Source organism: Agelaius tricolor, unplaced genomic scaffold (genome assembly GCF_023055355.1).
Source record: "Agelaius tricolor isolate 1412-34295 unplaced genomic scaffold, bAgeTri1.0.p SCAF_25, whole genome shotgun sequence".
NCBI lineage: Eukaryota > Metazoa > Chordata > Aves > Passeriformes > Icteridae > Agelaius > Agelaius tricolor.
This window is the reverse complement of record NW_027269285.1, coordinates 2,907,756-2,931,651: the sequence shown is the minus strand read 5'-3', so window position 1 is coordinate 2,931,651 and position 23,896 is coordinate 2,907,756. Positions and strand designations below refer to the sequence as shown.

At 45.0% G+C, this 23,896-nt stretch overlaps 1 protein-coding gene and 4 non-coding genes across 5 annotated transcripts in view; all 5 read right to left on the bottom strand.

The window, feature by feature from the left end:
• TEX14 (testis expressed 14, intercellular bridge forming factor) overlaps nt 1-23,695 on the bottom strand; it is a 35,818-nt gene extending 12,123 nt beyond the window's left edge. The window contains exons 1-17 of the mRNA XM_071447873.1: nt 23,560-23,695; nt 16,694-16,808; nt 15,530-15,695; nt 13,562-13,698; nt 12,653-12,734; nt 10,821-10,951; nt 9,894-10,007; nt 8,859-8,982; nt 7,877-8,055; nt 5,860-6,011; nt 4,982-5,172; nt 4,682-4,832; nt 3,428-4,368; nt 2,641-2,744; nt 1,640-1,719; nt 771-1,022; nt 82-182 (exon numbers count right to left, since the gene is read on the bottom strand). Of these exons, the coding sequence (XP_071303974.1) occupies nt 82-182; nt 771-1,022; nt 1,640-1,719; nt 2,641-2,744; nt 3,428-4,368; nt 4,682-4,832; nt 4,982-5,172; nt 5,860-6,011; nt 7,877-8,055; nt 8,859-8,982; nt 9,894-10,007; nt 10,821-10,951; nt 12,653-12,734; nt 13,562-13,698; nt 15,530-15,695; nt 16,694-16,808; nt 23,560-23,695 (3,156 nt within the window). The remainder of the gene's footprint in view (nt 1-81; nt 183-770; nt 1,023-1,639; nt 1,720-2,640; nt 2,745-3,427; nt 4,369-4,681; nt 4,833-4,981; nt 5,173-5,859; nt 6,012-7,876; nt 8,056-8,858; nt 8,983-9,893; nt 10,008-10,820; nt 10,952-12,652; nt 12,735-13,561; nt 13,699-15,529; nt 15,696-16,693; nt 16,809-23,559) is intronic.
• LOC139600235 (small nucleolar RNA U3) lies at nt 17,927-18,140 on the bottom strand. The gene has a single exon (XR_011682460.1). It is a non-coding gene; the product is annotated as a small nucleolar RNA U3 (small nucleolar RNA).
• On the bottom strand, nt 19,464-19,677 carry LOC139600234 (small nucleolar RNA U3). The gene has a single exon (XR_011682459.1). It is a non-coding gene; the product is annotated as a small nucleolar RNA U3 (small nucleolar RNA).
• LOC139600233 (small nucleolar RNA U3) lies at nt 21,000-21,213 on the bottom strand. Its single transcript, XR_011682458.1, has one exon. It is a non-coding gene; the product is annotated as a small nucleolar RNA U3 (small nucleolar RNA).
• On the bottom strand, nt 22,589-22,802 carry LOC139600222 (small nucleolar RNA U3). The gene has a single exon (XR_011682448.1). It is a non-coding gene; the product is annotated as a small nucleolar RNA U3 (small nucleolar RNA).
• Nucleotides 23,696-23,896: the final 201 nt, after the last annotated feature.

Here is a 23,896-nt window from a genome sequence, read left to right as displayed (position 1 = left end):
AATTGTTACTCAGATCAGCTCAGGCTAAAGTTTTCCATGGATAAGCAGCTGCCACTAAACTCCCTGGGTTTCTGTACATACTCTAGAGAGATTCTCAGCTTGCTGAGGAAGGGCTGAACTCTTAGGAATGGATTTTCCAGACTCTGCTTGCTCATCTGGTGCTGGGGACTGGCAGCTCCTCCCTAGGATGTCAGAAGGGAACAAAATTATTAACTAAAAATTAAAAAAAGAAAAAAGAGATGTGAAGTGAGTGATCTGAGGCACTGCTGGAATATCAATGAGAGCCAGACAGTGGCACTAATTGTCTGCCAGGAACACGGAGAAATAATGACATTTAAATGCTCACCTCGTTAATTAATCTAAGCAGGGGAACCTTGCCCTCTTCCTTTGTCCAGAACTTTTTGAAAAGCTTTACCCACTGAGCTGCTGCAGTAAAAGCAGCTGTGTGGTGAGACTGGAAGGAATAAAAGTGTGATAGCACTCTCAGGGGTCTGAGAGCCTTGGGTTTCTCCTGCTGATAACATTAATCAGTGATGATGAAGGTCTCCAAGCTCATCCCCTCCACCTATTAACACCTAATACTCATCTTATCTCTATTTATGCCCATCAGGGAGTGCCTGACTTGCTCTGAGGGCAAAGCTCTGCAAGATAAAATGGACAAAACTTGTAAAAAAAATAAAAATAATTAAAAAATCACAGAAGCTGAGATCTGAATGGAAATGGAAGGGGACAAGAAGAGAACGGAGCATTTTACCATGTCCCAGCCTCACCTGCGGTGGAAGTCCTGGGGGCAGGCTCCAGGTCACTGTCCCCAGAGTCAGTCCTGTCCTCACTGTCCCAGGGCTCAGCAGCCTCAGCTGGCTGCCACCCACAGCTCTGCTGCTCCTGCCCTCCGGGGGCTCCAGCAGGGCCCTCCTGGGGCATCTCCTGGGCGCTTTCAGCTCCGCATTCACTGCCAGGGTAGGGACAGCTGAGCCCCAGCCGACCCGAGGCCGCTCTCCTGGCCATCTGCTTGACTTCAACTGCACAAAAAAACCCCAAAATTACCACTTCACACCTGGAATCTGGACCTTCAGAGAGCATCCCCTGTGCTTCACTGTGCCTGCAGTGTGGAAATTCGGAAAATTTGCATTTGGAAATGCAAAGGTTAGAGCCGGCAGCACCACAGCCTTTGTCATGAAAAGAGCTAAAAGCTTCCTTTTATTTTAAATAGAAATAAAATTTTTGAAATTTTAAAACCTGCACAAATTGGTACAGACAAGTCTCTACAGAACAGGTTTTGCTGGCTGGATTCTCTATTATCCATGCCCGTGCTGCCATCCACTGGGCACTGCCATCCCTGCCCTCCCTGAATCCTCACACTGCCCAAAACCAGGCTGGAAATCCCTCCAGCTCCAGAAACCAAACCACCTCAACGTGCCTGGGATTGTTTTATGCCCAGAATGTGCAAGACACAGGATCCCACTCACTTGGATTCCACCCAAGAACAACTTTACAGATCTTCAGCAATTAAAGCACAGAGACCTTTCCTCGTGTGCTGAGTTTAATGCACTGCACTGCAGCAAGATTTCTGATATTAATGCTGATTTAACACTGATTTAACACTGATTTAACACTGATTTAACACTGATTTACTCACTCCTCCATCCTGACTGCATCACCTTCCTCTTCTCACTGCTTTTTTTGCTGCAGAATTCCACCCTTGGCTTTGAATGGCACCTGCAAGAAATGATTATGAAATGCACAAACTATTTTAGAGCCTGAGCATATTGTGTCAAGTATTCCCCAGCCAGGAAAAGGCTCCAAGTTGTTTTAACATCAATTAGAGCACGTGTGCCTCTCAGCCTTTTAACAACCCAGCAGAACCAGCAGATTGAGCTGCCAGGAGCTTGGAAAGCACAGATAATAATTATTTAGGTTTATTCCAGATTAACCAGACAAGCTGTACATCTCAGAGCAGAGCTGCAGATGCTGCAGCTCCAAACCCACACAATGGGAGATGTGGGGATTGTTTTATTGAGGGGATCACAATTTCACACCTGGACACTGATTCTTCCACCAGAGTCCACTCCCTGACCTCCACTGACCATGGAATATTTCTGTTCTAACCTTTGCCAACAGTTTTTTTCTGATCCAAAGGCATCATGTATTAATTTTAAAACTGCAGCAGTTTTTCCTGATTTGACCAAACGTTGAAAGAATTGTCTGTCCCCCTCTTTCCAACATGAATCTGCACAAGTTTTGCCAGGTAATTTCAACATGTGCTTTCCATTCCTGCTTAAAACCACAGAGAAATGACATTAAAAAGCATTTCTGCTGGGAATTGAAGGAGGCTGTGCCCAGAGAGGAGAACCACTTTCATTAACATCTGCTCAGATTGCTCTCCTTGGGCACTGGTACATTTTGGACCACTGACCTCCATCCCAAGGCATGTGAAATCATTTTCACCAGCACTCTTTAACACAAAGTGCCCTGTCACAGCAGCTCTGCAGCTGACAATGACTCACAGCAGGCTCCTCTCTGCACAGATGGCTTTTGCCTTCCTGAGGAACATTTAATGCCAGCCTTGATCCTGATGTGCCTCTCTCTGCAGATGAATCTGTCAGAATTAACTCTTCTATGAATAAGATCAAAACTCACCACTTCTCCTCCTCCCTTCTTGCTGCAGGATGTGAATCAGCTCCTCTCTGGCACTGCAAGTTGAACTTTTTCTGGCTTCTTGCAGACACGTGTGGGAGGAAATGCTGAAAGGAGTCCAACAAGCCATGATTCAGCACACACTGGGCACTCTGCTAATTGCTGCTAATTACTGCCTGAGCTGCCTGGGATGCAGCCTCAGAACAGGACAGCACCAACTTTAATCCCTGAGTTTTATTTTAGCTGCTCTGCTCAGGGCAAAGGATGACAGCTCCAGCAAAAGCTCTGCCCTGGATTGATAGCAGGTTTCAGGTGCAGGCAGACAATCAAAACATGGAACTTCCAGGGGGATGAGTGGACCTGAATGAGTCAAGATTATCCTGACAAGAGAGATGTAATTGGATTTCTCTCTTTCTCTTTGGTCCATGTATTTAATAATGAAAGTGATCCAGAAGCCCTTCCCAATAAGAGCTTAGGCCTCAACACAAACAGAAATATTTCTCCACTGAGAGAAGAGGAGAAAGAGGAGAAACATTTCTCCTTTTCCCTGAGATTCCCATCTCCATTTCAGTGCAGGATTTGGATTTTATCCCCACCCTGAGCCCCTGGATCAGTGTTGTCCTGGGAGGACTGGAGAGAAAGAGGGAATAACACAATTGCACTGCTGAGCTGTCTTCATTCCTGTATTTAAAGCACATTTTAAAGGACAGATTCATCCTTCCTCTTGGTCACCACCCATCCCTGCTAAGGATGACAGAAATGATAACCAGGCCCCTGCCCAACACTTCACCTCCTGGTTTGGGCTCACGTCACCATCCAGCCCCCTGCCCACGCTGCAGCCTGGATCACGATGGGTGGCTGCAATTTGGCTCTTCCACTTCTCATTCTGAAGTGCCTCTCTTCCCTTGGCTGCCTTGGGAACAGCCTGGAAGCTGTCTCTGCCTGGAGCCTGACACGTTATTGCAGGTGGAATGTAGTCCCTGGATGGTGGAGCCACGGCCTGGTGTAAAAAAATATCAACTCCAGAAAGAGCCTTGTTGGTGTTTTGGGCAGCAGCATCAGAGCCATCCCAGTGTCTCCCTTTAGAAGTTTCCTTGGGGAGCAGATTCACCCTGAGCTGCTGGAGCAGCCTCCTCTGCCTTGCCAGGGCCTTCAGCCTGTCCAGTTTCTCCTCAGTCCTGCCCAGGGAATGCCCAGCCTGCTGCACCATGCTCTGCATGATCTTCAGGTTCAGGACGCACCTGCTGATGTGCTGCTCGCTCTGGGAGGGGCTGCTCAGCCTCCTGCCAGCCTCTCCTCTCACCTGGGACAGCCCAGGGGCTTCTCTCACCCTTTCCTCTCCTTCCTCCTCCTCCTCTTCTTCCTCTTCCTCCTCCTCCTCCTCTCCAGTGAAGCCTGTGCTGGACCCTGAGGATTCTCCTTCCTCCTCAGCCTCCCAGTGGCTCTGCTCTTGCTCCTGCTGCCTTTCTGCATCCTTTGGAGCCTGGCCTGACCCAGGTCCTCCTTCCAGGAAATCTTGGGGATCCTCTGGGTAACTGGCCAGGATTTCATTCATCTCAAAGCTGCACAGGCTCCCATCCACATCGCTCTCGCTGCAGGGAGAAGCTCCTGGCTGCACTTCAGAGCAGACACTGAGGCTTCTGTCCTGCTCAGGGGGCTCTGCTGCCTCCTGCAGCACCACAGCGCTGCTCTCCTTGGGGAAAACAGAGTCCTTGGGGGCAGGAAAACCACCTGGAAAATTCAATTGGAAACATGAAATCATTTCTCCAGAAATCCAACGGCCCTGCTGCTTTTGCATGTTGAGGGGAGAATTTTGGGAATTCAGGAATTCCAGAGCCACTTTTGACACCTCTGCTGAAAACTCTGCCTGAGCAAAACAGATTTGGAGTCCTGAGTCTACATTAAGTGGCAGCTAAAACCCAAAACCAGCTGCTTCCTATCTTTAACCTACATCACAAATCTGTGAGTGTTCCCATTTTAACTGGGATTTCTGTCAGGCTGCTGTGAGGAGCACATGAAGGACATCCTGCCCCAGGGAACTCACCAGCCTTGCTCATCTCTCTTTCCTGGACTTCCACTGTTCTCTTCTGGAAGCTAAAAGCTGATGCCCAGCAGATGTTGACATCTGCAAGGACAGCAGATCTCTGGGCTTTGGGTACTCCACCAGCACGGCCGCTTTCAGATTTAACCAAGTCCTGTAAAACAAAACAAAAAAAGGAATAAAATACAATTGCATTTGACAGTTCAGTGTCTCTGCCTGCTTCTCTGAGGGTGCTGGGTCACCTCCTCTAGACTGAAGCAGAATCTGAATGGACATATCAAAGATCAGAGTGCTGGAAATCACCTTCAGGTCATTTTTGAGGATATATTGAATATCCTGAAGCTTCATGGAGCGGTTCCTCTGTTTGGGCTCCAGCCCTGACTTGACAACATCATAATAGAGCAGGGGGAGCCTGGCATCTGCTTGCAGCTGCTCCCCTGAAAGGATGAGCTGCTTAACAGCTGAGTCTTCCACACCTTTCCAGGGAGGGCTCTCTGCAAGACACAGGTACAGATTTTATATCAACAGCTGCACATTAATGTTAATTTAAAAAAAAATACATCATTTCCTAATGTAATTTAAAAAAAAAGTGATAAAATAAAATGTAATAAAATTTAAAAATCACATTATTCCCTGTCCATTCCCTATTTTACAATTAAAAACAAGCACTGGCATCTCCTCCCTGTCTTATTCCAACAGTGGGTGCTTTCAAGGGAGCTGACAGAAATATCCAGAGGAGAGTGACACTGCACACAACCCTGCTCTGGATTCTTCATTTGGATTAATTTTTAGGGTAATTGTTTCTCTCATTTCACTGTCAGAATAGTCAGAGTGAATGCAGAACAGGCATTATCTGTAATAACAGCTACAATAACACAGTAGCATTAACTTATCTCTAAGTTATCACACAGATCAAAAACACAAAAGCAGCACAAGCTGGTTTTGAACAGTGAAAAGACTTAATTGAATGTTTTGCTGTGCTGGTAGGAAGAAGAAAAATAAACAGCAGAAAAACACTTTCTTTCTCCAACAATTTCATCCCTTAGCCACACAATTTTAAGTTTTCTGGTCACATTTTACAGGAGCTCCCAATAATCTCAATTATTGTCATTAATATTTGGGTTTTTTTGCCCGGTTTGTTTTTCCAGCTGAACCATCCCAGCCCAGAGTTGAGCTCTGACCTGTCAGGGCCTCCTGCAGCACTGCACAGAAGCTGTAAATGTCAGATTTCACCGTGCCAGGCCTGCCCAGGACGATCTCAGGGGAGCTCCAGCGGAACAGCTGGGCTGGGACAGGGATGCGGGTCAGGTCACTGTGCTCCCCACTGTCCTTGCTGCAACAGGGGGAAAAATGGAAATTAGGACACAGGACACACTTAACTGCAAGGGTTATGTGTAGGAATTAAACACCTGAGTGTGCTACAGCTTTTAGTTTAGTACATAAAAGGTTCAGGGCATTTCTGCAAATAGAAATGTGCAGTAAATGTCTTTTGGCAGATTTTCCGGGGAAAGCAACACCTCCTTTAAGGACTTTACAAAAATATCCCTCCCTAAAATAATTTTAAAAATTTATTTTTTAATATATATTTGCAGTAAATGCAAATAGATATGTGCAGTAAATGTCTTTTGGCAAAGATTTTCTGGGGAAAGCAACACCTCCTTTAACGACTTAACATCCCCCCCCAAATAATTTTTAAATAAAGTAAAATAATAATAATAATAATAATAATAATAATAATAATAATAATAATAATAATAATAATAATAGTCATTGTTATTATCATTGTTATTATTATCATTGTTATTATTATTTGCAGTAAATGCAAATAGAAATGCGCAGTAAATGTCTTTTGGCAAAGATTTTCTGGGGAAAGCAACACATTCTTTAACAACTTTACAATTAAAAAAACAAAAACCTAAAAGAATAAAAAATTTAAAATAAAATAGAAATAAAATATTATAACGATAATGATAATAATGATAATATAATGATATGATACTATAATTATTACAATAATGATAATAATAATAAATAATAATAAATAATATACTACTACTATTTTATTTCTATTTTTATTTTTAAAAAATTAAAATAAAATAGAAATAAAATATTATAATGATAATGATAATAAGGATAACATAATGATATAATACTATAATTATTGCAATAATGATAATAATAAATAATAAATAATAATAAATAATATACTACTACTACCACCACCACTACTACTACTACTACTACTACTACTAATAATAATAATAAATGTAATAAACCCTCAAAAAAAGCAGAACTTTTCCCAACAGGAGCTTTCCAAACAACCCTTTACCACTGACCACAAATAAAACACAGAAAACCTGTAAAAAAAATTTTATTTTCCAACGTGTCCAGGGGACAACTTCAGTAATACTGAGATGAAAAAAAATCCTCCTTATCTGACTGGTGGCACTTAATTCCCACCAGTCCAAGGAGGGGCTGGATGTCCCACTCCCCATTTCAGAGCAAACCTGAGGACATTTCTCACCTCTCTATCATGTGCTCCAGGTTGCAGAGCTTGCCCTCCCCTGAGGACACATCTGGATGGCAAAGGAGAGGGAGCGGTGCAGGAAGCTGAACCCCCATTCTAAAAAACCCCAAAAATCTCTTTTTCACCCTGTCACCGACTAACTATTACTCTACTTCAACTCTCTTGACTTGTAATTCTTGGTACAAAGGTTGGTAGCTGTTTTTTCCAAGGGCTAAATCAGAGGCACAGGGGGGTCAGAGGAATTTCCAGAGGAATTTCCTGGGTTCTGACACAACCCCCCCATTTCAGAGCAAACCTGAGGAAGTTCCTCACCTCTCTATCAGATCTACGATCTGGATGGCAAAGGAGGAGAGGGAGCGGTGCAGGAAGCTGAACCCCCATTCTAAAAAACCCCAAAAATCTCTTTTTCACCCCGTCACCAACTATTGAACTATTATTCTACTTCAACTCTCTTGACTTGTAATTCTTCATCTAAAGGTTGGTAACTGGTTTTTCCAAGGGCTAAATCAAAGGCACAGGGGGGTCTTGGGCTTTGTGCTCTGAGCAGGGCTGGAGCCCTCCAGGGCAGCCAGAGGAATTCCAGAGGAATTTCCAGAGGAATTTCCAGAGGAATTCTGAGGAATGTTCTGACACAATCCCAGTTTCAGAGCAGCCCTGAGGAGGTTCCTCACCTCTCTATCATGTGCTCCAGGTTGCAGAGCTTGCCCTCCCCCGAGGACACGATCTGGATGGCAAAGGAGGAGAGGGAGCGGTGCAGGAAGCCCCGGCAGTGCAGGAACCTCAGCGCATCCAGGATCTGCAGCAGGACGTGCAGGAGGGTCTCGGTCTGCAGCACTGGGAACTCGGCTCGCTGCGAAAAACAACCCCAAAACCACCAAAGCTGCAGGGTTAAACTTGAGATGAGGGGAAAGTTAGGGTTGGTTCTTGTGGGTATGGTTTGGTGGAGAAGGGAAATTTATTGGAGGAAAAAGGAAATTTATTTTTTGTTCTCGATGATAAGGTAAGTAACAACATCTTAAAAAGAGGAGAAAAATATCAAATGATAACAATAAAACACAGATTTAAACTTTTTAAAAATTGACTACATTTTTCTAAAAAAATTGATTAAATTTAAATTTTTTTAAAATCTAATTTTTTAACCTTTAAATTTAATTTTTTCAGTTTTAAAATGGATTAAAACTTTTTAAATGGATTAAATTTAAATTTTTAAGTATTTTTAATATTAATTTAATTTTTTAATTTTTAAAAATAGATTAGTTTTTAAAAATGATTACATTTAAATTTTTTAATTCAAATTTTTGAAATTTGAATTAATTTTTAATCAAATTAATTTAAATTAATTTTTGAATTAAAAATTCAAATTTTTAATATTCTATTTTATTTTCCAATTTTTCAAAACTGATTTAACTTTTAATTGATTAAATTTTTTTTTAAATCTATTTTTTTAATGGATTAATTTATTTTAAAATATTGATTACATTTAAATTTTTTTAAAAATTAATTAAAATTTGTGATTGATTTAAAGAACAAGAAAAATAACCAGAAACTCAGATACACACAGAGGATTCTGCCTTCTCGAGGAAAGATGGCAATCACTAAACTTCTGATGAATTACTATTTAATTATTATTTAAAATGCAAGCATTGCAGTTACCCTTTCATGGAGGATGCTGTAGAGAGAGCCAAAGTGAACCCTCTCATAGACCAGACGGGTTCTCTCCAGGTCACAGGACAGACAGACAGACATCAGCTGCAGCAAGTGAGGGTGGCGGAGTTTGCTGCACGGGGAGGGCAAAAATCCAATTAACAAATCTGAGATGAAAGAAGGGAAGCCCTGCCCTGCTGAGGGCTTTTATCTGTATGGCATGAATGTTGGAATATATTTCAGTGTAAATGTGTTTTTTTAACTGAAATATTCGATTTTAGAAGATCAGGAGTGGGAAGAAAATTGTATTTCTGATCTGGGGAAGATGTGCAACCCCAGGGTAACGCTGCTGAGAGGTAAATCCCATTCCCCCAAGGTAAATCCCATTCTTCCTTAGATAAATCCAATTCCCCTCAGGTAAATCCCATTCCCCCCAGGTAAATCCCATTCTTCCTTAGATAAATCCCATTCCCCAAGGTAAATCCCATTCTTCCTTAGATAAATCCAATTCCTCCCAGGTAAATCCCATTCCCCTCAGGTAAATCCCATTCTTCCTTAGATAAATCCCATTCCCCTCAGGTAAACCCCATTCCCTCAAGGTAAATCCCATTCTTCCCAGATAAATCCCATTCTTCCCCAGGTAAATCCCATTCCCACAAGGTAAATCCCATTCCCCTCAAGTAAATCCCATTCCCACAAGGTAAATCCCATTCCCCTCAAGTAAATCCCATTCTTCCCCAGGTAAATTCCATTCCCTCAAGGTAAATCCCATTCCCCCAAGATAAACCCCATTCCCCCAAGGTAAACCCCACTCCTCCCAGGTAAATCCCATTCCCCTGAGGTAAACCCCATTCCTCCCAGGTAAATCCCATTCCCCTCAGGTAAACCCCATTCCCACAAGGTAAATCCCATTCCTGTGAGTTAAATCCCATTTTTCCCAGATAAATCCCACTCTTCCTTAGATAAATCCCATTCCCCCAAGGCAAACCCCATTCCTCCCAGGTAAATCCCATTCCCCCCACCCCAGAGCAGCTCCTGCCCCACCTGCTGTGCTGCTGCTCTGCCAGGAGCAGGTCAGCCAGGCGCAGTTTCCAGCTGCTCTGCTGGGGCTGGAAGCTCAGTTCCTTCACTGTCACCCTGCTGCCTCCCCACATCAGGCTGCAAAGAACCACAGCAATGTGCACCAGATGCTTCCAGCAGTGTTTTCCCTCTTTTTTTTTTTGGTTTTTTGTTGGTTTTTTTTTTGTTTTTTTCCCCAGTTATATGGCTATTTTTTGTGGTGCTCTGGTGCTGCCTCCCGCTGTCAGGAATTTCAATTTTGCTCTATTAAACTGACAATAAATAAACTCGTCCTGCTGAAGGCTGACGGAGCAGGAAAGGTTCACTGCCCAAAATCCCACCCCTTCCACAAGGAATTCCCTTCACCAAAGACCATCAGTGACAAAAATCAGAGTTTTGGGGAGATTCAATCACCAATTTGTCAACTGAGACACAACCACTTGCTTAACACACGGTAATTAGAAAACACCACATTATTGGTGTTTTTACCAATTTTTACCAATAATTACAAGGTTTTAAATGAATGCTCAGCCTGCCCTTGCAAGTCTCATTTCAGCACAGGTCATGCAGAGGAAATCCTGGACAAAGATTTACAAGGATTAAATGTTGAACAACACAATCTGTGCAACCCTAAATGTATTTCCCACCACAAAAAAAGATCAATACTGAAACACTGCCATCAGTAATCGGCCTTAATTGGGTTAATATTGCTTGTGGGTTGTTCTTGGCCTCTCAGCCATCAGTGTGACTCAGATATTAATCAATAAACAGCAGCAAACAAGGTGCAAGCAGGAAATAAATACAGAACAAATATGGGAAATCACCCAAACAAAGCACTGGTACAACAATTTGCTGTGTGATTGCAACAGACACAAGGAGGGGCTAAAAAAAAATCTCTTGAATTCCACTTACTTGGTCATGATCATGTAGGGCCCCACGGGGTAAGAAAATGCTGCCTCATCATCAGCCTGAACCACGTCTCTGTCCCCAATAATTGGGAGGGAGGCCAGGTAGCCCAGGTGGCCACTGCCTGCCAGGTGGAACTGGAAATGCAGGGAAATGCAACAGCAAAATGCAACAGTTCCCGCTGGGAGGGATGAAAGTTTGACAAGAAAGTCTCACAGATATGGATGCATGGCAGAAAGATTTTTAAATGTGGAGTCTGATGAAGGAATAGAGGTGGAAGCAAGTTTTGATGTTGAAGAGAAGAATTGCTGAGCCAGTCTCACTGGATAACCAAGGAGGCAAAGGGTATTTTATGTTAGTTAGAAGGGGTTTTATGGCTTAGAGCAAAGGATAAACCCACCCCAAACAAGAAGATGTTTTTACCAAGCAGGAAGAGAGCACAGGCAAACAAGGCAGCAAAGTTGTCAGTAGAAAAAAGGTCTCAGAATTTTCCACTGCAAGAAAACTGAAAAACAACTTCTGGCTTAAACTGTAATGTACTGACTGTTAGTGATTGGAGAACAGTGACATGAATATGGTAATTACAGGAGTTATGATAGGCTGGAGATAAAAGTTAAGGCAGAGATTGGTTCTACTGTATGAAGATGCTCAGCAAAGTAAAGTATAGAATGCATTGTGACCAAAAGAAAAGTATAGAATGCATTGTGACCAAAAGAAAAGTATAGAATGCAAAGTGACCAAAAGAAAAGTATAGAATGCAAAGTAACCAAAAGAAAAGTATAGAATGCATTGTGACCAAAAGTATAGAATGCAAAGTAAAGTATAGAATGCATTGTGACCAAAAGAAAAGTATAGAAAAGTAAGAAAAAAAGTAAGTATATAATGCATTGTGACCAAAAGAAAAGTAAGAAAAGAATGCAAAGTAAAGTATAGAATGCATTGTGACCAAAAGAAAAGTATAAAATGCATTTGTAACCAAAAGAAAAGTATAGAATGCATTGTAACCAAAAGAAAAGTCTATAATGCATTGTAACCAAACCCAAAGGGTCTCCAGGCCTGCCTGCAGCTGGAGCTGACAGCTGTGGGCACAGCTCTGTCACCCACAACCCTGGGCTGCTGTAACCTCTTGGATGGAATAAACTGCATTTTGGATACAATAAACTGCATTTTGGATACAATAAACTGCATTTTGGATGCAATAAACTGCATTTTGGAGAGCCCCTGGAGCCCTGCATCTCTCGTTTAAGCTCTTACAAGTTCCCAAAATGCAGCAAGCTCATCAACACCCTGAGTGCAACCAGCTCAAACATCACCATGAAATCTGAAAAATCAGGGCCCAAATTGAAATTTCCCGTTGAAGCTGGAAGAGGGAAAGCAGATCCAGTCCTCAGGAAATGCCACAGGTGATGTTTAATAGGAATTTCTGCTGGTCCAAACCCAACCAAGCACCAAGGGCCTGAATATTTGGGCTCTTCACGGGGTTTTCCCCCATCTTTTTCAGCAGAAATAAGAATGCACTAAAACTTAAAAAGCAAAAACTAAGAATACACTAAAACTTGTAAAGTTGAAAAGAAGAATGCACTAAAAGTTAAAAATAAGGATGCAGTAAGAGTTCAAAAGTTGAAAAGAAGAATGCACTAAAAGTAAAAATAAAAATGCGGTAAAAGTTGGAAGAAGAATGCAGTAAAAGTTAAAAAGTTGAAAATAAGAATGAACTAAAAGTTAAAAATAAGAATGCAGTAAAAAATAAAAATAGCACGGCTAATTCCTGTGAGGAACAGGAGATTCTGGGGAAAATGTTCCAATACCATGAGAAAATCCCTCCCACAGCAGCTCACCTTCCCAAAACCAAAGCTGTAAATGTTCTTGGCCACGCTGGGCTGTCCTTTCAGCAATTTCCCCAGAGGAGTCTCAGCATTGCTAAACACCAAAACCAAAAGCAACAAGAGCAATTTATTTACTCCAAGGCTTGGATACAGAGAGAGAAGGAAAAAAAGCAGAATTTTTGCCAGAACCCTGCATTTGACTGGTCCCACACATATAATGTGGGTGTTAAAATTCCAATTTATTGTGCAGCTCATTAAAATTTTTAGATGGATTTTTATTTTATTTATTTATTTATTTTAAGCAATATAACCAATTAATACACATATACACACACTGTATATCCTGCACAGCTTTTTTATTGTTCCCAACGTGTATCTGACACAAAAACTCCTGAAACAGTTGGGAACACCCCCAAAAACATCTGCAGTGACCTTAAAAAGCCAAAAACCAAACTATTTCCTGCTACCACTTTTATGCTACTAAAGTCCAGGGCTTTTAATGCTGATTTCAAGAGTTTAATTAATAAACAGATATAGTAATTTATAGATATATCATTTTTATATATATATTTGATTAATATATATGTTTAATTAATACACAGATATTTACAACTATCAAGTTTCTGTTTAGAACTGTGACAACAGAAATCAAATTAATCACAGCGGACTTAAATCTGCTATTGTCAGAAAGATGTAAGAACCTGCTAATTTTAAATAAAAATAGATATAAAAATTTAAATATTTCTATATAATATAGACAAATAAATAAATATACATATAGATACATATAATATAAAAATGAATATATAAAAATATATTATGTTGGAAAGTAAATGAATATAAATGTAAAAATTATATATATATATATATAATTATTTTAATTTTAAAATAGCAGAAAATGGAAGTAAAATCTCTCCTTACCCTTGGACAAGGCCACCAAACCTCGAGGGGCTGCAGATCAAGGCCTTGGAGGAGCCAACTTTCCTGAGCAGGTCAGAGGGAAGGTTCCAAATGGCAGCCTGCATGTGCAGTGAGCACTGCTGGATAAATTCCAGCATCTGGGCAGGAAAAACAATAAAAATAGAGAGCTTCAGAAGAAAAAGAACCATTTTAAGTTCATAAATCTGGATTACTGGATGAAATAGCTGGTTGCTTGTAATATCAAAATGGGCGTTTTGAGAAAGGCATTAACACAAAATCAATTTGATGAAAATGAAGGAAGAAAAGCTGACTTCAAACAGGTGACAAAATTTGAAATTTCACCCAATTGGAATTGGAAAAATCACAGGGAAAATTTTGTTGTCACTATAGGACACGAAATAACACACAAACACTGTTGTTCTTAAGGTAAAAAGGGAAGTTTATTTTCTGACTCCAATATTTACAGATTTCCAAAAGTGACAATGGATTGGAGGGTGAAAGTGCTGCCTCTCCAATGACACTGGACAAACCAACAAATTTCTACCAAATTTCTCTTCCTCCATAAAAGAGGAATGTAAATGTAAAGTTATTTAAATGTAGAACAAGAAATAAATGTAAATATTTAATGTAAAACAATAAGTTATTTACAGAAAGTGTGCGAGGAAGTTCATTACAAGAACATAAACATCAAAAAGCTTGGAAAATCTTAAAAAAATCAGAACAATAATTGTTATTTCAGGTTCCTTTATAAGAGGAGTGTTGTGATAAAGGTGAAGAGGAGTTTGAAATGAACATTGCAGCCAGGAATGGGCTTCCACAGGAATACCTGAGTACTGTGATAATGGGGAAGAGGAGTTTGAAATGAACATTCCAGCCAGGAATCAGCTTCTGTAGCCATACCTGAGTGTTGTGATAAAGGGGAAGAGTTTGAAATTAATATTGCAGCCAGGAATGAGCTACCACAGCCATACCTGAGCATTGTGCTAATGGGGAAGAGGAGTTTGAAATGAATATTCCAGCCAAAAATCAGCCTCCACAGCCATACCTGAGTGTTGTGACAAAGGGGAAGAGTTTGAAATTTGAAATGAATATTGCAGCCAGGAATGAGTGTCCACAGCCATACCTGAGGGTTCTGATAATGGGGAAGAGGAGTTTGAAATGAATATTCCAGCCAAGAATGGGCTTCCACAGCCATACCTGAGTGTGAAAATGGAGGAGTTTGAAATGAATATTGCAGCCAAGAATCAGCCTCCACAGCAATACCTGAATGTTGTGATAATGGGGAAGAGTTTGAAATTTGAAATTAATATTGTAGCCAAGAATGAGCTTCCACAGCAATACCTGAGTGTGAAAATGGAGGAGTTTGAAATTAATATTCCAGCTGAGAATGAGTGTCCACAGCCATACCTGAGGGTTCTGATAATGGGGAAGAGGAGTTTGAAATGAATATTGCAGCCAGGAATGAGCATCCACAGCCATACCTGAGTGTTGTGATAAAGGGGAAGAGTTTGAAATGAATATTCCAGCCAAGAATGGGCTTCCACAGGAATACCTGAGTGTGAAAATGAAGGAGTTTGAAATGAATATTGCAGCCAGGAATGAGCACCCACAGCCATACCTGAGCATTGTGATAAAAGGGAAGAGGAGTTTGAAATGAATATTCCATCCAGGAACGAGCACCCACAGCCATACCTGAGTGTTGTGATAAAGGAGGAGTTTGAAATGAATATTGCAGCCAGGAATGAGCACCCACAGCCATACCTGAGCATTGTGATAAAGGAGGAGTTTGAAATGAATATTGCAGCCAGGAATGAGCACCCACAGCCATACCTGAGCATTGTGATAAAGGAGGAGTTTGAAATGAATATTCCATCCAGGAATGAGCACCCACAGCCATACCTGAGCATTGTGATAAAGGAGGAGTTTGAAATGAATATTGCAGCCAGGAATGAGCACCCACAGCCATACCTGGGCGCTGCTCTCCTTGCTGGCTGTCAGAGCCCAGAGCTGGGGGGTTCTGCCCTGGCTGTCGTGGACCCGGAGCTCTCCTCCCTCATCCAGCAGCTTGCTGAGGATGCTCTGGCTCCCCGAAAATGCAGCTGCATGCACAGGGGTGCTCCCGTCATAGCAGCGACTGGGGAACGGCAGGAAATGTTCAGCAGGGGGAAAACAGCATTAAAACAGCATTAAAACAGCATTCCTGGGTGTCTGTGTGCCCCAAATAACAGAATCAAGCATGAAAAAAAATTAAAATTATCTCTTTATTTACCTCTGAGGAGCACAGCATTCCTGGAATGTTTGTGTGCCCCACAAATAACAGAATAAACCAGAAAAAAAAGAAAATTATTTCTATATTTACCTATGAGGAGCTTTGGTTAAAATACAACTGTCATGCCCCAAATAACAGAATAAAGCATAATATATAATATTATATAATATAATATTATATTATTATATATATATATATATTATAATAATATCTTTTATATATTATATATATTAATATAATATTATATAATATATATTATATATATGTATATATATATATGTATGTGTATATATATATATGTATATACGCCACATACATACATATATATATATATATATATATATATATATATATATATATAAAAAATATATAAACCATATATCTATAAAATATATAAATAAAATTATTTCTATATTTACCTCTGAGGAGCACAGCATTCTTGGAATGTTTGTGTGCCCCCCAAATAACAGAATAAACCACGAAAAAAAAGAAAATGATTTCTATATTTACCTATGAGGAGCTTTGGTTAAAATACAACTTTCATGCCCCAAAAAACAGAATAAAGACTATATATATATATATATATATATATAATTATTTCTATATTTACCTCTGAGGAGCACAGCATTCCTGGAATGTTAGTGTGCCCCAAATAGAATAATTTTTCATTAAAGGAAATAAAATTATTTATTTATGTACCTCTGAGGGGCTTTGGTTAAAATACCAACGTGCATCTCAAGCATTTCATTCATTTATGAAGCATTTCATTCATTTATGAAGAAATGCCCAGTGAATGTTGTGTTTCACACTGACTAAACCAACTTGATGATTGATTTTAATTTTTAAAAAGTTTGATACTCAACTGATTGGCATCTGAGCCGTATTCCAGCAGCACATCCACTACTTTACCCAGCCCCAGCAGTGCAGCAGTGAACAGACAGGTTTGGCCCATGGAATTCACAGCATCAACAAAAATTCCTGCAAGGAAACCAAAAATTCCAGGGTGGAGATTGCTTGAATTAAAAAATTGTTTGTTTTAATAAAAGCAGGTGGTTCATCATCACTGCTCTGAGCTGCTGCAGGTACGAAAATCCAGTAGCAGAAATTGAGGGGGAAAAAACCAGCAAATTATATTTTTGTGACTTTCTATAAGGAAAGAACTGCATGTCCACAAGGATTTTAAATAAAGGATCTGTAAGTAACAAATGGAGCTTTTATGAGTTGTGTAAGGAATTATATGTACTGTTTAAATCAGAGAGATGGATATGTAAGCATATATATATATACATGGAAATATAGATATACATATGGAGCTATATATATATATATAAAAATCATCTGTATAAGTACAAATGATGGATATATAAGTAGAGATAAATGAGCACATGTAACACAGGAGGACAGAATTGATAAATAAGTAAATTATTCTTTATTAATTACTTATTCATAAATAAGTTTATTATTATTATTGTTGTTGCTATTATAATATGAATAAATAAGTCAATTATTCTTTATTAATTACTTATTAATAAATAAGTTTATTATCATTATTTTTATTATGATTGTTATTATTGCATTAGTAAATAAGTCCATTATTCTTCAGTTACTGCTTATTAATAAATAAGTTTATTGTTATGATTATTATTGGTTTTGTTGGTATCGTATTAATAAATTAGTCAATTATTATTATTGACTATTAATTAATAATATTAACTATTATTAATAAATAAGTCAATTATTATTATTGACTATTATTAATAAATAAGTCAATTATTCTTCAGTAATTGCTCAGAGCATGGTGCTGCTAACACCAAGGTCATGGCTTCGATCCCTGCATGGGCCATTTCCTTAAGAGCTGAACTCTGCGATGCCTGAGGTCCTTTTCCAGTCAGGAACCTTTGTGATTTCCAACATTCGGTTACTTTGATTCTATTCAAAATAATTAATTCCCATCTGGAATGAAATCCCGACCTGGAATTCATTTGTAAGCCGGGAGGTGCTGAGCACGACTGGGAGAATGATGGGGGTAACACCGGCACAGGGCGTAACTCGTCCAATTCTTCTGTTTTTTGACCAAGATAAAAAAAGGGCCACAAACCACTCAGCCCGTGTTCTCTCCCTCCCGAGCCCCACGACGGAGGCCGGGAACGGTCATCAATGGCGAGCGGCCCCTGCCCAGGCAGCACCGCCCGCCCGCTTCGCGCTCAGGAGAGAACACCTCGCTCCTCCTCGTGGCTTGTGACGCCGATCAGGGAAGATCACTCTCCTCTAGTGACCAACTACAGAAATGATCCCTGAAAGTATAGTCTTAACCCAACCCTCCGCGCCGCCACCGCCCCTGCCGCCGCCACCCGCGCTCAGCGCACGGCGAGCCCCAAACCCCCGCGGGAGCGCCCGCCGCGGCCCCGCCGAGCGCCCGCCCCAGCCGCGGGAGCGCGCCCCGAGCCCCGCGGGAGCGCCCGAGGCCCGGGGAACGGCCGCGCGTGGCGGCGATCGGGACACGCCCCCTGATCTGCATGTTCTGCCCCCGCTGGCCAATCAGAGGCGCGCCCGCCCGGCTCTGCCCCTGCCCTGCCTGCTCGGCCGGGGACGCCGCTACCGCCGCCGCCGGGGCCCAGGACGCGTCACGGGAGGCGGAATCGCCTCCGGGCTCTCCTTTGTCCCTTAATGACGGGCACTAGGTCACAAAAACCTCCTGCAACGCTACAGGATTTGGGGAGAGTCGCTCAAAAGCTGCACGGAGGATAAGGACCCGGGGATGCCGCTTGAGAGTGGTGCACAAGAGCGGGCAGCGTGCCCAGGTGGCCAAGCGGGCCAGTGGAACGTGGCTTGTACCGGCAGTTGTGTGACCAGCAGGACCAGGGCAGTGACCGTCCTCTGTACTCGGCACTGGTGAGGCCGCACCTCGAGTCCGGCGTCCAGTTTTGGCCCCAGCACAAACAGAAGGACGTTGAGGGGCTGGAGTGCGTCCAGAGAAGGGAACGGGTTTTGGGAAGGGTCACGGATCTGATGAGGAGGAGTTGAGGGAGCTGGGGGGGCTCAGCCTGCTGGATAAATTCCAGTGTGCACTGGAAGGATTTATAAAATGTGTTTGTGGCACTTGGGGTCAGGATTCAGGAGACAGCCAGGAGCGAGATCGCAGGGCTGACCCTTTAGCCCCGTGAACATTGTTTTTTGACCATGATAAAAAAAAATGAAAAAGGGCCACAAAGCACTCAGCCGTGTTCTCCCCCTGCCGAGCCCTGAGGGGATGGGGAGGGGGCTCAGCCTGGGGAAAAGGAGCCTCAGGGGGGACTTTCACCCTCCCTGCTACTGCCTGCCAGGAGGATGGATGTAGGCAGCTGGGGTCTGTCCCTCCTGCACGGAACAAGTGAGAGGGTGAGAGGAAACGGCCTCAGGTCGCAGCAGGGCAGGTTTCGGTTTGATATTGGGGAATAATTATTCACTTTGCAAGGGTTCTCGAGCACGGGCACAGCTGCCAAGGGTAGTGGCCGAGTCGCATCCCTGGAGGGACTTTCAGAACATGCGACTGTGGGACTTGGGGTCAGGATTCAGGGGACAGCAGGCAGGTGAACTCAAGATCCTCTGCATCGAATTCTATTTTTCAACCAAGATTTAAAAAAAGGGCCACAAACCACTCAGCCCGTGTTCTCTCCCTCCCGAGCCCCACGACGGAGGCCGGGAACGGTCATCAATGGCGAGCGGCCCCTGCCCAGGCAGCACCGCCCGCCCGCTTCGCGCTCAGGAGAGAACACCTCGCTCCTCCTCGTGGCTTGTGACGCCGATCAGGGAAGATCACTCTCCTCTAGTGACCAACTACAGAAATGATCCCTGAAAGTATAGTCTTAACCCAACCCTCCGCGCCGCCACCGCCCCTGCCGCCGCCACCCGCGCTCAGCGCACGGCGAGCCCCAAACCCCCGCGGGAGCGCCCGCCGCGGCCCCGCCGAGCGCCCGCCCCAGCCGCGGGAGCGCGCCCCGAGCCCCGCGGGAGCGCCCGAGGCCCGGGGAACGGCCGCGCGTGGCGGCGATCGGGACACGCCCCCTGATCTGCATGTTCTGCCCCCGCTGGCCAATCAGAGGCGCGCCCGCCCGGCTCTGCCCCTGCCCTGCCTGCTCGGCCGGGGACGCCGCTACCGCCGCCGCCGGGGCCCAGGACGCGTCACGGGAGGCGGAATCGCCTCCGGGCTCTCCTTTGTCCCTTAATGACGGGCACTAGGTCACAAAAACCTCCTGCAACGCTACAGGATTTGGGGAGAGTCGCTCAAAAGCTGCACGGAGGATAAGGACCCGGGGATGCCGCTTGAGAGTGGTGCACAAGAGCGGGCAGCGTGCCCAGGTGGCCAAGCGGGCCAGTGGAACGTGGCTTGTACCGGCAGTTGTGTGATCAGCAGGACCAGGGCAGTGACCGTCCTCTGTACTCGGCACTGGTGAGGCCGCACCTCGAGTCCGGCGTCCAGTTTTGGCCCCAGCACAAACAGAAGGACGTTGAGGGGCTGGAGTGCGTCCAGAGAAGGGAACGGGTTTTGGGAAGGGTCACGGATCTGATGAGGAGGAGTTGAGGGAGCTGGGGGGGCTCAGCCTGCTGGATAAATTCCAATGTGCACTGGAAGGATTTATAAAATGTGTTTGTGGCACTTGGGGTCAGGATTCAGGAGGCAGCCAGGAGCGAGATCGCAGGGCTGACCCTTTAGCTCTGTGAACGTTGTTTTTTGACCATGATAAAAAAAAAAGAAAAAAGGCCACAAAGCACTCAGCCGTGTTCTCTCCCTGCCGAGCCCTGAGGGGACAGGGAGGGGGCTCAGCCTGGAGAAAAGGAGCCTCAGGGGGGACTTTCACCCTCCCTGCCGCTGCCTGCAAGGAGGATGGATGGAGGCAGCTGGGGTCTGTCCCTCCTGCACGGAACAAGTGACAGGATGAGAGGAAACGGCCTCAGGTCGCAGCAGGGCAGGTTTCGGTTTGATAATGGGGAATAATTATTCACTGCAAGGGTTCTCGAGCACGGGCACAGCTGCCAAGGGTAGTGGCCGAGTCGCATCCCTGGAGGGACTTTCAGAACATGCGACTGTGGGACTTGGGGGCAGGATCCAGGGGACAGCAGGCAGGTGAGCTCAAAATCCTATGCATTGAATTCTATTTTTTTTTTACCAAGATAAAAAAAGGGCCACAAACCACTCAGCCCGTGTTCTCTCCCTCCCGAGCCCCACGACGGAGGCCGGGAACGGTCATCAATGGCGAGCGGCCCCTGCCCAGGCAGCACCGCCCGCCCGCTTCGCGCTCAGGAGAGAACACCTCGCTCCTCCTCGTGGCTTGTGACGCCGATCAGGGAAGATCACTCTCCTCTAGTGACCAACTACAGAAATGATCCCTGAAAGTATAGTCTTAACCCAACCCTCCGCGCCGCCACCGCCCCTGCCGCCGCCACCCGCGCTCAGCGCACGGCGAGCCCCAAACCCCCGCGGGAGCGCCCGCCGCGGCCCCGCCGAGCGCCCGCCCGGGCCGCGGGAGCGCGCCCCGAGCCCCGCGGGAGCGCCCGCGCCCCGCGGAACGGCCGCGCGTGGCGGCGATCGGGACACGCCCCCCTGATCTGCATGTTCTGCCCCCGCTGACCAATCAGAGGCGCGCCCCAAGCCTGGCGCCGGCGCGGCCCCGCCTTCCCGTTCTGCCCCCCCGAACCAGAAGTGACGCTGCCGCCGCAGCTCCGCCTGGCACAGGTGTCGCGACACGACACAAGGGACCCTCGCCGCCCGTGCTGCCGCTGCCCCGGCTCCCCAGAGGAGAACAGCCCCGGTACCGACAGCAGCAGCGCGGCACGGTTGCCGCCGGGGCGCTCCGCTGGCTCCCAGCCTCTCCCGACGCTCTCAGGGTGGCATTCATGGACCAGAAAGAACAAAGTCCGGCCTTTACATCTCTGCGCTCAGCCCGAGCACCACGGACCGACGCTATAAAGAGCACAACACGGAGCAGTTTCTCCCTAAACCCATCAGAATTTGTAGCCTGTCCGACACGGACTTCCAAATCTGACGAAAGGCAAATCCGGAACAGGTTCCCCTTAGTCCCGTGCCATTCTGTGATCATCCCCGTTCATCAGAGGCAGCACTTTTAAACAAGAAAGTCCCCTTGTCCTGCAATAAGAGATGAGTCGAGAATACCATTGGTCTGAATACTGTCATAAAACCTAAATCCGTATGGCTGCTGCGCCTTCCCTAAGGATCACCCACTACGAGCCCGGCTGAGTGTTGAGAGCGAGAGATGGAAATGCCCCTAAACAAGGATTGTTCATGCCACTTTGCTCTCTCCAATTCTTTCTTTAACCACAATAATAAAAGGTCACAAAGCACTCAGCCGTGTTCTCTCCCTGCCGAGCCCTGAGGGGATGGGGAGGGGGCTCAGCCTGGAGAAAAGAAGCCTCAGGAGGAACTTTCACCCTCCCTGCCGCTGCCTGCAAGGAGGATGGATGGAGGCAGCTGGGGTCTGTCGCTCCCGCACGGAACAAGTGAGAGGGTGAGAGGAAACGGCTTCAGGTCGCAGCAGGGCAGGTTTCGGTTTGATATTGGGGAATAATTATTCACTTTGCAAGGGTTCTCGAGCACGGGCACAGCTGCCAAGGGTAGTGGCCGAGTCGCATCCCTGGAGGGACTTTCAGAACATGCGACTGTGGGACTTGGGGTCAGGATTCAGGGGACAGCAGGCAGGTGAACTCAAGATCCTCTGCATCGAATTCTATTTTTTGACCAAGATAAAAAAAAGGGGCCACAAACCACTCAGCCCGTGTTCTCTCCCTCCCGAGCCCCACGACGGAGGCCGGGAACGGTCATCAATGGCGAGCGGCCCCTGCCCAGGCAGCACCGCCCGCCCGCTTCGCGCTCAGGAGAGAACACCTCGCTCCTCCTCGTGGCTTGTGACGCCGATCAGGGAAGATCACTCTCCTCTAGTGACCAACTACAGAAATGATCCCTGAAAGTATAGTCTTAACCCAACCCTCCGCGCCGCCACCGCCCCTGCCGCCGCCACCCGCGCTCAGCGCACGGCGAGCCCCAAACCCCCGCGGGAGCGCCCGCCGCGGCCCCGCCGAGCGCCCGCCCGAGCCGCGGGAGCGCGCCCCGAGCCCCGCGGGAGCGCCCGCGGCCCGCGGAACGGCCGCGCGTGGCGGCGATCGGGACACGCCCCCCTGATCTGCATGTTCTGCCCCCGCTGGCCAATCAGAGGCGCGCCCGCCGCCAAGCGCCGGCCCCGCCCTGGGAAGGCGCAGTTCTGCATCAGCGCAACCCACGGAGATTTGTGATTCCAAAACCGAAACCAAACTGCACCGAGTATCTGGTTTCATGTAGAAAATTCCCTGTTCCTGTGTCGCTACAAATCTGGATGTCAAAATGCTTAATGTCTTAACCATACCCTGAGCATTTGGCAATCCGAACTAAAACCCAATTTAAAGAGAATATTCCTACAGCTCTCTTCCAGAATTTTAGTTTTACAATGCTCAGTCATGTCCTTATGAGCCCTTTACTTATAAAAGATTCATTTTCTTTTGAACTAACTTGTTTAATACATTTTTTGATTCAAGAACTATTCCCACTTAACGGAAAAGGACAGCTATAAATCATTTTGTTAACATATTTCACTTGGAAAACAGGATTCTACACGGAGTATGCTAATTTTCTGCCAGAAATAAAAGAATACAGGAAAAAGTAGATATTTTCTTCCAGTACTTGTCTAAACTTAGCTTTTACCTTTTTTCAGGAGCTTCTTCACTTTGACATAGTTCCCTTCCCTGACATACTCATGCAGGTCAGCTTCCAGGGAGTCTCCTTTTATACTTCCAAGCTTGACTGGGCATGGAAATGGGAGAGGGATGGGATGAGCCATCTTCTTTCCTGAACGCAACTGGGAAAAGGTAGGAAACATCAAGCTGCAAAGCACCTCAACGTAATGAACTTATTTCTGACTTCAGAACCTGCAGTAGCTTAAAGTTAGGTCTGCTTCCTGCAGAAATATCCAGAGATGGAAGGGGAAATCAGCCTCCTGCCCTCCCTCTCTCTCGGACGGGAGAGGCGACAACGCGGAGAA